The sequence below is a fragment of the Talpa europaea genome (genome assembly GCF_964194135.1).
Source record: "Talpa europaea genome assembly, chromosome: X".
NCBI classification, from domain to species: domain Eukaryota; kingdom Metazoa; phylum Chordata; class Mammalia; order Eulipotyphla; family Talpidae; genus Talpa; species Talpa europaea.
Window position 1 is genome coordinate 23,749,779 of NC_140081.1, and position 13,125 is coordinate 23,762,903.

Genomic DNA, 13,125 nt, shown 5'->3' on the forward strand with positions numbered 1-13,125 from the left:
TCACTCCTTTCAGTGTGTCAGGGTTGCTCCCTGTGTGAGTTACTCAGTTGTGCTGCTCTTTTTATTTTAAGCCCACGTGACAGTTTATAAAATGGATAACTGAAAGAGAATTGTCTGACAGAGACGAAAGTGCCCCAGAGAAAGAAGAAACAACACTGGAAGTTAAATTTGAATAGAAAGTAGGTGTGTTTATAGAAGAAATTCCTGACTGTGGGCTTGTTGGCCCAGCGACTCCTCACAGGAGGCTCCAGAGATGTAGCTGGAGGAAATTAGTGAAGACAAACTTATCCACACCTATGAGGAAAGTGGTTGTGACTAAAAGTATGATGTTCCAAAGGAAGTGACACTGGGAAAACCCTTCACATTAAAGAAACTCTCAGAGATAGTTCACGACTTTGAAAGTGCTAAGGATAAAACAATGGAAGTTGATCCAAACTTTGAAAGGAGTATGACAATTCACCAGAACATAGGAAAGATGCGTGCTCTGTCATGTCATAGAAGGCGACATTGTTAAAACTGCTTGATCATTTTTACAAAGATGTAAAACGCTATGATTCTCAATGTTTTCAATTTTTAAAATTACAGTGTACTATATACCAGCGTTACTATTTTTCATTTCTCCACACATTCATAACTGACAATAAAAGTTTTTCATGTTTTGACAAAAGATTTTAAAAGTCATAGGACATTGACATTTTCCCCAAAGCGGAAACATGGCTTTGCAACTTCACATTTAATGGTTGTCTATAGCTCCATACTCCTGTGCCAAGGCAGAAGGGTCTGTATTAAAACAACAGACAACACTTATCTGCTAACATTTATTGGAGGTGAAACCCCAGGGCCACAGGAGTGAGGGCGACATTTTCAACAGCTTCCACGTGGAGATTAGAGTCACAAAGAGCTATTCTTCTCATCCCTTGTGTTGTTAAGAAGAACTTAAACTAAGGCTTCTGTTCCTATATAAATTTAAAAATGAAAGGTCTGTCTGGACAAAAGGGAAGATTCAAGTAGGATGTTTCTGTCTTCTTTCTACCTTTAAACTCAAATCTGTCGATGGAGAAATAAAAGAAGCAGCATTTCATAATGTGATTCCCAACTTAGAAACTTCTTGTGTGAGGACAAATTTGAGGACGCCTCAGACCTTTTATCTTTTGCAGTCTGTCTTCTGTGTGGGTAAAAAGAGCTGGAAGCTGCAGATATTTTTTCCAATAGCTAAAGCTGTTGGTCCTTTTTAATCATTACTTTATTTTCCCGTTCATTTCCTGGAAAGGGAGGAGGTTTTAGTGTCCTGCAAAATTTTCATTTCCTATTCATTCCCTTTGAGATTATCGCTGAGATTTCCTCAGTTGCTCTGAGATTCAGCACAACCACCATACTTCTGAACTCGATCATATTCTCTTAAATGAAACTTGTATTCCTGAGAGTATTTGGAAGAAAGTGGATACAACAAAACTCTGCAGGGGAGGGAATTGAATCCCTGAAGGGTAGTCCTTTAGAGACTCAGCTTGGGTGGGCTCCAGAATAATTAGGAGTCTGGGCTTGTGCTCTAGAGGAAAAAAAAGGCTTGAAATTAGCTGATGGGTTTTTTTTCCCCCTGTTGTTAATGGATACAACTTCAACAACATACTGAGGTTTCCGAAATTCCTTGAATCCTGGGGAGAGGGGTTTTCCAGCAAAGTATTTTTTCCTCTTTTCAAATAATATTGGAGGAAGTCTTAATCTATGGAATATTAACATGTTACTGTAAGTCAAGAGAGTTTATCTTCTGTGATTTTATGTTGCTAGGCCCTTATTAGAGAAGAAAAAATATTTTCGAAGCTGCCTTAAAAGTGAATTGGAAAAGATTAAGTTGCTGTGCCTCCATTCCAGGCAGACATGTTAAACCTGTTTACAGATCATGGGAAGGATTCCGTTTACCCTGAAAAATGAATGAATGTCAGCCAAAAGGGGGTGCTTCTCATAATGTCAGTACTCACATACATTCCAAGTATTGCTTAATAATATGAAAACCGAACATATAACCATAATACATAAGTAAAAACAAATTTCCTCCTTAAATGCCATGTCTCCAAAGTCATCATGTTGCTGACTACTATCCAGATCTTGAACATAGTTTTGTAAATGTTTTACGAGGGTTCCAGGAGAAGAAAGAAAATGAAGATCTGTTCTAGAAACTTCTTTTGTCAGTAAAATATTTTTGTATATTTACACATTTATTTTTTAGATATTTGATTCTTCTTAAATGTTTACATTTAATTGATTTTGTTTATGTTTTGTTAGGTGCATAATCTATTAGTGTTAGGAGTTGGTGCCTTAACGCCGTCTGGGGTTCCCAAAGACCACACGGAGCCAGAGATGCAAAAGCAAAAGCCTTTATTGCTAGCTTAAGCGTGGGCCCAACTCTGCCTGGAGTACTGACACAGCAGTCTCACCAGGTTGAGAGAGGGACCCCCTCCCAGAGCAACCAGTTATTTTTGTACTTTGTTGACTGGATGCAGGGACTTTTCACACCTGGGGCAGGGTCCACCCTGATTGGATAGCTCTCATGGTGCCAGCTAGGTTTCGTTTTTCCTTATGTTGTGGTTTCTCCCCAGAAACGAAACCTAGCTGTGCCCTTTTGAGATGGCAGTTATTTCTCAAAATGGCTGCAGTCTTGCTCATCTTACATTAGGAAAGTAAAGTTATATTCTAACTAGGTAACCATACGTTGTAGTTCCATGTTCAAATTTTTTTTTAAAGATTTATTTATTTATTATTTATATAAGCACTGGGTACCTACAGGTTGTAGGTTAGAAGGGTATTTCTGAGGGTTGTCATTGTGTATGAGGTGCCCCATATGGGGGCGAGAGGTTATTCTTCCCTTACCTCAGGTCTAGCGAAACTGGCACCAATTTTGTCAGTGGGAGAGCTTGGGGACACAGTACACTGAGGTCAGGCCTCTCCCTGGGAAACCTGAAGGAAGAGGAACTGACTGGCTAACTGTTCTGAGGGCAAAACAAGAGAGGACTATATACTGGGGACCAATCTCTTGTTTTTCCATGAACTAATATGGAATGAGGGAGAGACCTAACACGTCATTGTTCACCTCGTGAAGCAACCTCCTGAAGGCGTGGAGAGAGACCAGCAAAAAGAGTCTGGATGTGTTCCCTAGGATGCCAGAACAAATGTAATTGTCTGCCATCAGGGACTGCTGTGAGACATTCCCAGTGAGGAGAACATTCTCCAAAAGCACCCTACAAGAAAAAGAGTCAGGTTCAAGCACCTCCACCAATGCTAGATTGCTACAACAGGACCAGGCTTTGCTGGCTCTTATCTCCCCACCTCCCCTGGGCTTGCCTCAGAGGAACTGAAGACAGGGAAACAGAAGAAATAGCTATGGTCCCTCTTCCCTTCTATAGGAGGCCAACTTGAATTGGGCATGAGCTGGAAGGAAAAAGGTGTTCATGTGCAGTAAACTTCTTAAATTGCTAAGTAGAGATAGCACTTAATTACTGGATTATTAAATAGAGATAGCACTACAAATAGTGAAAAATTATTACTACACATTCTGAGAATCTGAGAGAACAGAGTAAGCCGAGGACTTTTTTTTTTTTTTAATTTTCTGAAAATTATAAGAAAAGCTACAGGGCCCATTGTATTCGACTAGGGAATAAGAATAAATCTCCAAGGATAGATTTGAAGGGTAGTAGGGGAACAAGCTGAAATTGTTTTCTGTTGTAGGTACATTATATAGTCTTTGTATCATCTAATGAATTCAATAATAATGGCTAAATTTATTCAAATAATTTTACATGCCAGACACGGTGTAATTTCCATGTAGTAAATCATTTCATCCTCACAAACAGCCTTATAAGATTATTATATTCATTTGTTAGGTGAGAAATTTAGACATAGAGGAAGGTCAAGTAATGTGCCAAAAGTTATACAGCCAGTTAATGGCAAAGTCACTCATATGGATATTTCTAGCAAGTGAAAATTCAACATCTTGCCTCAAAATTCTGCTTTTCTCTCAACCTCTGAAATACCCGGTGCCTAAAATTGAAGCCACAGCAATGTCAGTTCCAATGCAGTAGCACTTTGTAGAGACACATGAGGCTACTTGTGGTTTGCTATGTTTTATTTTGGGAATAAAACAAGGAATCACCATAGTACAGGAGTTGTTTTCCTGAAATATCTGTTTCTCTTATTTCGTAGATGTGGACAACCACTACAAAATAAAGTACAGCTGAAGGGTCGCAACCTCCTCACTCTAAAGGACTTTACAGGAGAAGAAATTAAGTATATGCTTTGGCTATCAGCTGATCTGAAACACAGGATAAAACAGAAAGGAGAGGTATGTAGTATTTTTATCTTATCTTCCATTATTACCAATCAGCCTTTTTAAAGGCAGGCTTTCTAAAGAAAGAGGGAAAGGAAACGACATTAAAATTCCTAACCAGTAGCTAAGTAATGAAACCACATAGTCGGGGTAATTGATTATCACTGAGAGTACAGGCATATAAAAAGCATAAAAATCAGTTATTCAATGACAAGTCATTGCACTTCTTTCATGTGGAATGTTGAAATTCATTATGAACTGGATCAGAACTTAAGGAATAATATGTCCGGAAAGATTTTATATTTATACTTCCTTTCTTTTCTCTGTGTGTTTTTTAGCAAGTTAAAAATCAGGATGATACATTTTTTTCGAGCCAACAAATTTGAATTGTGGATGCATATCAGATATATGATCATTAGAATAATGTCAGAAATTCACAGTGATGTGACAGTGTTGATTTTATTTTTACATTAGCATAGAAACAATTAAATGGTAACCAAGTAGGAGAAGAAATGGGATATGGTGCTTAGCTGTAAGCATTATTCTGCATTTTGAGCAATTTATGTTTGAGACACGCTTAATTAACACAGTAGCTTCATTTAAATTGCTTAATTGTGAAAACATTTTCGTATTCCATGCTTGCTCAAAAGCTTTTTTAGAGTTGGTTTCAGTTTGAGAAAGTTTTACACAGGCTTGATTTTCTTATCTACTTCACCAGCTCTTCAAATTTATAAGAACCAATTGAAAACAGGAGTGACTCCAACTTCTATGGGTTGATACTTCTATAGAAAACCTGAAATCAGGAGAAAATTTCCCCCAAGAGCTCAAGCCTTTGTTCTTTACACTTGGTGTGTGAGGAAGGTTAGCTGGCAAGAATCTATTTGTTCCAGAGCTCACTCTTGCTATCAGGAAGTCCATCTACAGAAGAGGAAGGAGGAAGAGACCCGCCCTCTATGCAAACTCTCCCCACTATTTCCAAAAGACTTCCAGCCTTTGCACTTCCTTGAAGATACGAGATGCAAGTGTAGCTGAAACTGGGGCATCGTCACTAGCAGTCTTAGTAGCACACGTGACAGAGTAGCCTGTTCCCAACTGAGAAAACAATTCCTAGCCAAGCATCTTCAAGCATCTTCAACACTGATGGGGATTTCCATGGATTTTAGAAGATAATTCCATCCTGAAATATTAATATACTTTGCAACAAGTGTTTAGGTTGAACCCAGCGCAACTAATATTGCTTGCAAATTGCAAGCATTACAGGGAGTTCCTGTCCCCTCACCCCTTGTACAGAATATGAAAAGATACTTTATTTTTAACTTTGAATTTTTATTTTCCTTTATGTTGACTTTTTTTCCCAAATTAGATTTATTGAGGTAAAGTAGGGTGACATCTTTGTATCAGTTTTGGGGGGTTATAAGTTCAAAGCTCTGCAAATGGTGAAAGAAAACTTGAACTTTTAAAAATAACATTAGGAATGCTTGTTTGGAAACAGTAATTCATTAGTCTACATTTTCTGATAATATAAAGAATACTTTTTGAAACATAAGGCCTGATATTGGGTATAAAATGTATTTGTCATTGTATTCTTGTCCTTGATTTCCAGTATTTGCCCTTATTGCAAGGGAAGGCCTTAGCCATGATTTTTGAGAAAAGAAGCACTCGAACAAGATTGTCCACAGAAACAGGTGAGTCTAGAGACAAACTGGCACTTGTGTTGAAAAGTGGGACTCAGGTGAGAACGTGGGACATGTAGCCCAGTGGGGGGATTTGTGTGTCTCTTTAGTAACCTCAAAGGGAAACACTGTCACTGGGCGTTGCAGTGCAAGTCTCTGAATGCTCGTCCCAGTTCTCATTGAAGCTACAAGCAGAGATGAGAGAAGTTCCATGAGGACTGCCCAGAAGACTCACATAGTTCTTCATATTCAGAAACAAAACATGAGTCGTGTGACTTCTTTGGCTTCAAACGCATGTGCGCAAGAAATGTATGGGTATTTTTCTAACATGTGAAGAACTTTTTCTTGTTTGTACCCACTTTGCTAGCTGGCGGAAACCTAATCTCTGCAAATTCAGCAATAATGAATCGCTTCCAGATTTACTGTGTCAATTAGGGTCTCCTGTTTGCCATAGTCATGGTTAAGTCCTGGAGGGTAGCCCAGTGTCAAAGCGTGTAGGGCTGTGTAGATCTGGTCATCAGGACATCCTCATCAAATGTCCATGCTGGAATTGGCCGGGACTTCTGCACTCCCTTTAGACCTTGACTGTCTCCCTTTAGACCTTCACTGTGGGATTTGCCTCACTCTGATCACAAGACCTGAGATAGCACTTGGTTCGATTCTCTCAACAACCTGGCAGCTCCCAATGCCACGCTGGACACAGAGATACAACGAGGCTTCCTCAATTCCATTGCCCCCACCCCCACAACCAGTGCTGGGCTCCTGAGAACTCGAAAACATTTGCTGCATCCTAAAGTCCTGTCTAATAACAAGATTGGGGTGTTCTTGGTGCTGGGGTTCCCCAAACACATGTGAAAGGTTCATCATGCCCCCCACCCTTCGGTACTGGGCCTGGGGCACAGACATCTGTAAAAAAAAAAAAAAAGTTCATCAATTTGTATTTCTTTTGCTGCTTCTCTCTCATTCTTCTTCCTCTTCCAGTTCTCAGTGTTGGCAGCCAGGTGATAGAGCAGGAGGGGAAACTGGCTCTGACCATCCACTATATTCTTTTAAATCTTATTTGTGCCTGGCTGTTGAAACTCAAAAAAATTTTTTCAAACTATAATCACTGTAATGGGCTTCAAAAGGTCTACTTTGAAACTCATAGGCCACATACTATCTTTTCTTTCTTTCTCTATGCAGTTCTTTTCTACTAGACCACCCTGAATCAATAATGTGACTGCCCAAAAGGACAATGGATAGGATGCAGGAGGAGTACCACAAATAAAAACTCATTAGCTAACACTTCAAACATTGTATCCTACTTAGAAGCATCAGAATTTTTCAGGGCTGAAAAACACACAGCTATTGCATGAGATTCTTGCTTTGTAATGATCGCTAATGAAGTTCATCAGAAACATAACGAAATGCAATCCAAAGGGGCTAAATGACTTGCTAAGTTCACTCAATTAATACAAATAGCACCAGGATTCAGATCTCACTCAACTTCACTTTTCTTACTACTGCCTCAAGACCCCTTGAGAGAAGGAGAAAAGGGGGAAATGTATGAGGTGTCCTCTAATCTTTAAGGTTTTTAAGTACAAAACAGATGAGAATATTTTGCTCTTTAAGGCTGACTCCTTTAAGAGGTCGAGATGACATTTGACACATAGTAAGGGAAGAAGGGATAGTGCACAAATCAGTCAGTAATTCTTCAATTCTGCTTTCATGAGTCAGATTGAATTTTATATAACTTTATCTTTTTTAAAATCACCAAAATAATCCATTATAGAAATTTCACAATTAAAAAAATTTTAAATCAAATTTTCATAGTACTTGGTGTTTTCTGCCACTCCTCTCTGTTCAAATATTATGTTTAACATCAAATAGCCTGCATAAGTGATTCATTTTGCCATTCACACAGAATGTGGTACTTTGGCTATTAATAAAACTGAGAGTGGAGGTTTAATAAGCCTTTGGGTGCAGCCGCTGTGCCAAGTGCTCTACATCAATCGCATGGATTATCTCACTTAATCCTCACAACAGCTCTGTGACGTTGAGAACATTGAGGATAACAGGCAGAAACAGGTTCAGCAAACCGCCCAGGGGCACATAGGCAATAAATGGCAGACCCAGGATTGGAAGCCATTATTAAATGCATTTTTTAAGTATCTAATTTAATTCAGACATGTAATAGTATGTTTCATCTTGGGAAAATTGTTTCTACAGGTGACATTAGGCATTTTGTTAAATGATGGTTTTCTAGAAAGAGGTGCTCAGAAACCTGCACAAAATTGCAAATGGTAACAACAAATACATGAGCCAAAGAACATATGATCCTAAAACCTTATGGTTTACAGAGTATTCATCATGATCCTCCGTAAGTACCCATGGGGCTAATTGTATTTGGCATCCTGCCAAACTCAACAGTAGGGAAATCAGTCAGTGCTGTTGGCTTTAAATGCTTACAGAAATGGTAAACCCCAGCCCAAAACATGGCAGAACATTCCTGTGCGTACACATGCATCTTAACATTTGGCTCTAGCTACAATGTCTTATCAAAGCCTGTTACCTTGATATTTACAATGAAAATAAGGTGTAATTAAAATGGTCTATTACTGCTCCAGATTTGTACCAGCCCCTAGGATGGGTGTGATCCGTTTACATCCTAAGTATGAATTTCAGATATCCAGCAGTATTTCTAATTACTTCAGGGGACGGTATAAAATTCTGCACCCAAGTCCTATTAATTACCCATGTAATATTTTCATTAAGGTGTATGGAGATGTTAACAGCACCCTCCCTCGTATCTCTGTCCAGTCTCTACCCCACCCACACCATTACCCTGACTCCTAACTTTATATAAATGGAATGGAAAACACCTACTACTACGAAAATTTGATTTAAAAAAAATTTAAATTGTGAAATTTCTATTAATGGATTTTCATGATTTTAGAAAAGATAAAGTTAAATTTATATAAATGGAACTTTATATAAATGAAATCATTCCATGCATTCATGCGTGCTCTTTTGTGTCTGGTTTTCTTCGTTCAACATTATGTTTGTGAGATGTGTCAGCATCACTGTGTGAAGATGTAAATCATTCATTCCTCATCCACTCTGTACATGCCTGCCTGGCAGGCTGTGCAATTCTCCTGAGTGTCTACTGATGATTATATTCTTTTATTGCAAATTAATTGAGCAGATAGATGGATACATTTATTAATCTTGGTAAGGACAGTAACTGATAGAAAATGCACAGGGCCTCCTAAGAGATGGTTCTTTTCATTATTTAACATTGCTATTTGACTTTCAAGGTGAAATAAAAGCTGCTGCTTTCCAAGCTGTTTCACACTCATCTTTACAAAGATTCCGATATAAAAATTGCAATGCTGTTCTGCATGACTAGAAGTGCAGCACAGATAATCTAGTGACTGCCTTCGTTCTACCAGCAAGAGCCCTCTGAGCCCTCGTATTTCCAGGGTGTGATTTCTATTTCTACCTTCCTTCCAAAGCTTGTAGGGGTCATGAGGAAAAGAAAGAGCAAAATAAGTTGTGTGTTTATTTTCCCAAACAAAATTTAGGGTATCAACCAAAGAAATGCCTTGTTCAAAAATATCTGCTGTGAACACATAAATAAATAAAGCAGATAAAAGACTTCTCTGGACGAAGGGTGAAGAGGGAGAGGAGACCTACCCCCTGTCCTCCTTCCCTCAGCGAGGGCAGCTCCTGATTGTTTATCAGAGCCTCTGCTACACCATCTGGGTCTGAGAACCTGGCCTGTGCTTTTGGACTGGAGTCCGATTTTTTAAAAAAAAAAAATATTTATTTATTTTGTAGAAGAACTGGGGTGTAGGTCAGAGGTGCGGGAGAGGGAAGGGTGAGAGGATTCACCAGAGACATAGTGGGGGAAAGAGCAGGCAGACTGACGAAATACACTGCTGAGGGGAGCAGCGGGCAGGACAGGAGAGGTCTGCTGCGCCATATTGTGGATCAGCTCCCAGCCCGGGGACCAAACTCAGGCTATGGGGGTGATAGTGCTGAGACTTAACCCCTAGGCTACAAGGAAGGCCCTGAGACTTCTTTTTGATCAGTGGCTACAGTTGCAATTTTTTCTGGGGGGGGGCAATGCTTCCCATTTTCTCTTTCAAGGACAGCTGAAGGCTTGGCGCCTCCCCCCCCCCCCCCCCACTTCTAAACATGTTCTGTGTTCCCTCTTCCTATCCCTACCTCAAGTCCAGGCTTGCTATGAGTCTACTTTAGAGCACAAAGAGGGGAATGAAAGAACAACACACATTATTGCAGCAAAATGGCCTCTGGTCAAAGTAAGAGCGTGACTTGGAGCTGACCTACCAGGCCTTAAAACCTTCCTTTGTAGTTACCAGCCTGCGATGGGAGTCATCCATCCCTGGTATAGACACAAAGGGGGATCCAGTAAAGACTCTGTTGCTGAATAGGCACTATTCATATTTGTTTAGGTGACTCCCTGTTTAGAAGCAGATTAAGTGCTCAGGAGTGATTATAATCGTGTCTAGACTCCATTAGCACACTTCATACATGATAGAAAATTCTGTTCTGTTAACAAAATGAGAGGTTTGCAAATGGAAAGAATGGGTCCTCTATCCAGAGTCAAAATTCCTCCTATATTCACTCAGCAAGTATATAATGAGTACTTAGTAGGTACGTGTATTTATCAGAGGTTTTTGGGAGTGCTCCATCAGTGGACAAGACAGGAAAATCCCTGCTTTCAGGTCATGTCCAAGTTCCTGTCTCCTTCCCACCTTCGTTCTGCAGCCTCACCTCCCACTACTCTCCTCCTCCCAAATCCTGCACCTTCCACACCAAATTTCTTGTTGTGCTTTGAACTCACAGTCATGTGAGTTCCTCCCACCCTCAGTGGTTTTCTTCACTGAGTTGCTTAGAAGTTACAACTCTTGTTCCTGACATTCCCCTCTCTGCGCTAGTTTTCTTACAGTACTTGTCAACATCTAAAAAGACATCTTATTTAATCTAATCATTCAGTTTATTTTCTGCCTCTCCCCTAGATTATAAGTTCCTTGTTTACAATGCTGTTGGCAGTGCCTAGAACAGCACCATGCACGTCATTTTAGAATGAATGAGTAAAAACATTCCAGGGGCATGCTGTGGGGCCAGGACCTGTTACGGTCACTTCAGGTGACTACTTCAGACAAGATGTGCCTCCCCTTCCTACAAAATTTGCTTCAATTATTGATAGTGAGGACAATACCCATGCCCCCAAAGTAATGAAAAGGTTTGTTATCCACATAATGTAACTTTCTAGGGAGAGCAGAGCTGGCTCCCAAGCTGATCTGAAAGTGGCATTCCAAAGCAGGGAAGTGATAGTGCATTGGGGTTTTATTGTGAGTAGGTGGTGAGACTGGGGTGAGAATTCCGATGCACAGGTTGGGGTTTTTGTGGTTTCACCCTCTTGCTAGTGCCAAAGGAAGGAGCAGCTATACTTTCTAATCAGCTTGCCCAAATGTAGGGCAGAAAGAGCAGGGGGAGGGACAGGGTTGAAAGCCTGAAGCTGTCAAACACCTGAAATGAAGTCAGACTTTATAGGACTCAGAGTGAGTAGGACAGTTAAGGTGTTTCCTCATCTCTCATTCTACCTAGGATGTAACACATCAGCTCTGCAAAGGATCATTGGGCTACAGGCCAACTGCCTGATTTTCCAGATGAGGATGAGACCAGTTCCCCTTTGTTGCCCTGTCTCTGTAGATTCCGATGTAACTTGTCTCAGGGCCTGTCTCCCTTTGGAAAGACCTTGGGCTATAGGTTCTTAAAAATAATCTTGAACATGTTTTTTTTTTTTTTTTACACTCTTTGACTCTCAGAATCCCCATCTATAAATCTTTTATAATGCTGCCTAATGTGCTCTTTGTCCGAGTGAGCGGTTCATTGGGTGGCAGCTGATAATGCTTGTGAATCATCATGGCTGCCACCAGAACATGGCCGCCTCCAGCTAAAGACTATGTTGTCAGAGCTTATTTAAGACAACTTTCCTAAGTACAAACTAGGTAGATTACAATTTCATTTTATGTAGTAACAGGCACAAGGGCTACTGTTTTGTTCTAGATTTTTTTTAACTTTTTATTAAAATTTTCAAATAAACAAAAGTAGAGAGACTAGCAGAATGCTTGCAACAACACCCTTACATCCATCAGCAACGGTTAATATGTTGTCTTCAATTTATTTATTTTTGTTGCTGAAGTATTTTGAAGTTACTTAAAGTTATAATGATATCCTATCCCACTTAGTATGCATCTTTGGAGTCTCCTGTATGATTGTAATGTCATTATTACACCTAATAAAAACAATTAATACCATTTACTACCAGTCCATATTCAAATTGCATTATTCAAATTGTGTTAAAGCATCAGTGGGGTGTTTTATGAGACTTTGGGTCAAATTCCCCTTGATGGATCTAGCTGACCATATATGTGAGGCATCCAGGAGGGAAGGAGGAGAGTAAGGGAAATGCGGGGAACTGAGGGGAGCACAGTGGACAACGGGGGAGGACTATGGGTGCTTTGGTGGTGGGAAAGCTACGGTGACCACACCTGAGGGGAGAAATACTAGACTGTCAAAATATTAACAAGGATGTAAGACAATGGTATGTCATTAAAAAATAGATAACTCTCCATCCTGGGAATGAATTTTTCTGTCCTTGTTGAAAGACTAAAAATAAATAAATAAAAATCCTCGTCCCTTAATTCCCTATGCAATTAATGATTTCTTCCATTCTTATTGGAAATAGGTGGGATTAGCAAGTTGTGTCTGTTACATAAAGATAAATCATGCACAGTAAAGTAAGGAGGAAAATTTGTTTGCAGAAATCCTTGGACATTGTATTTGCAGTAATACTTATTTACTTTTACATTGTGCATGGAGGAAAGCCTTTCCACTGAACCTGTCTCAAATGATAAAGATCTGATTGAATGTTATCATTTCCCATAATTTTGCCCAGGATATATGAAAAATGGGCTCTGTTTGCCCACAGAATTTAGCTGTGGCTTGGAGCGGACCCCACTATATGTCATCCTCAGAGCAATGGAATATACGGGGAGGGCAGGCAGGAAGCACCCTCATCTGCCCAAACGTCTGCGGTCATCACACATTCCGTGGGGGGCT

At 39.9% G+C, this 13,125-nt stretch overlaps 1 protein-coding gene across 3 annotated transcripts in view; it reads left to right on the top strand.

The window, feature by feature from the left end:
- The window catches only part of OTC (ornithine transcarbamylase), a gene marked incomplete at both ends in the record, with an annotated part of 57,916 nt that overhangs the window by 7,283 nt on the left and 37,508 nt on the right, over positions 1-13,125 (top strand). For all 3 annotated transcript variants that reach the window (XM_084258353.1, XM_084258355.1, XM_084258354.1), the window contains 2 exons: positions 4,195-4,333; positions 5,922-6,003. In XM_084258353.1, the coding sequence (XP_084114479.1) occupies positions 4,195-4,333; positions 5,922-6,003 (221 nt within the window). The remainder of the gene's footprint in view (positions 1-4,194; positions 4,334-5,921; positions 6,004-13,125) is intronic.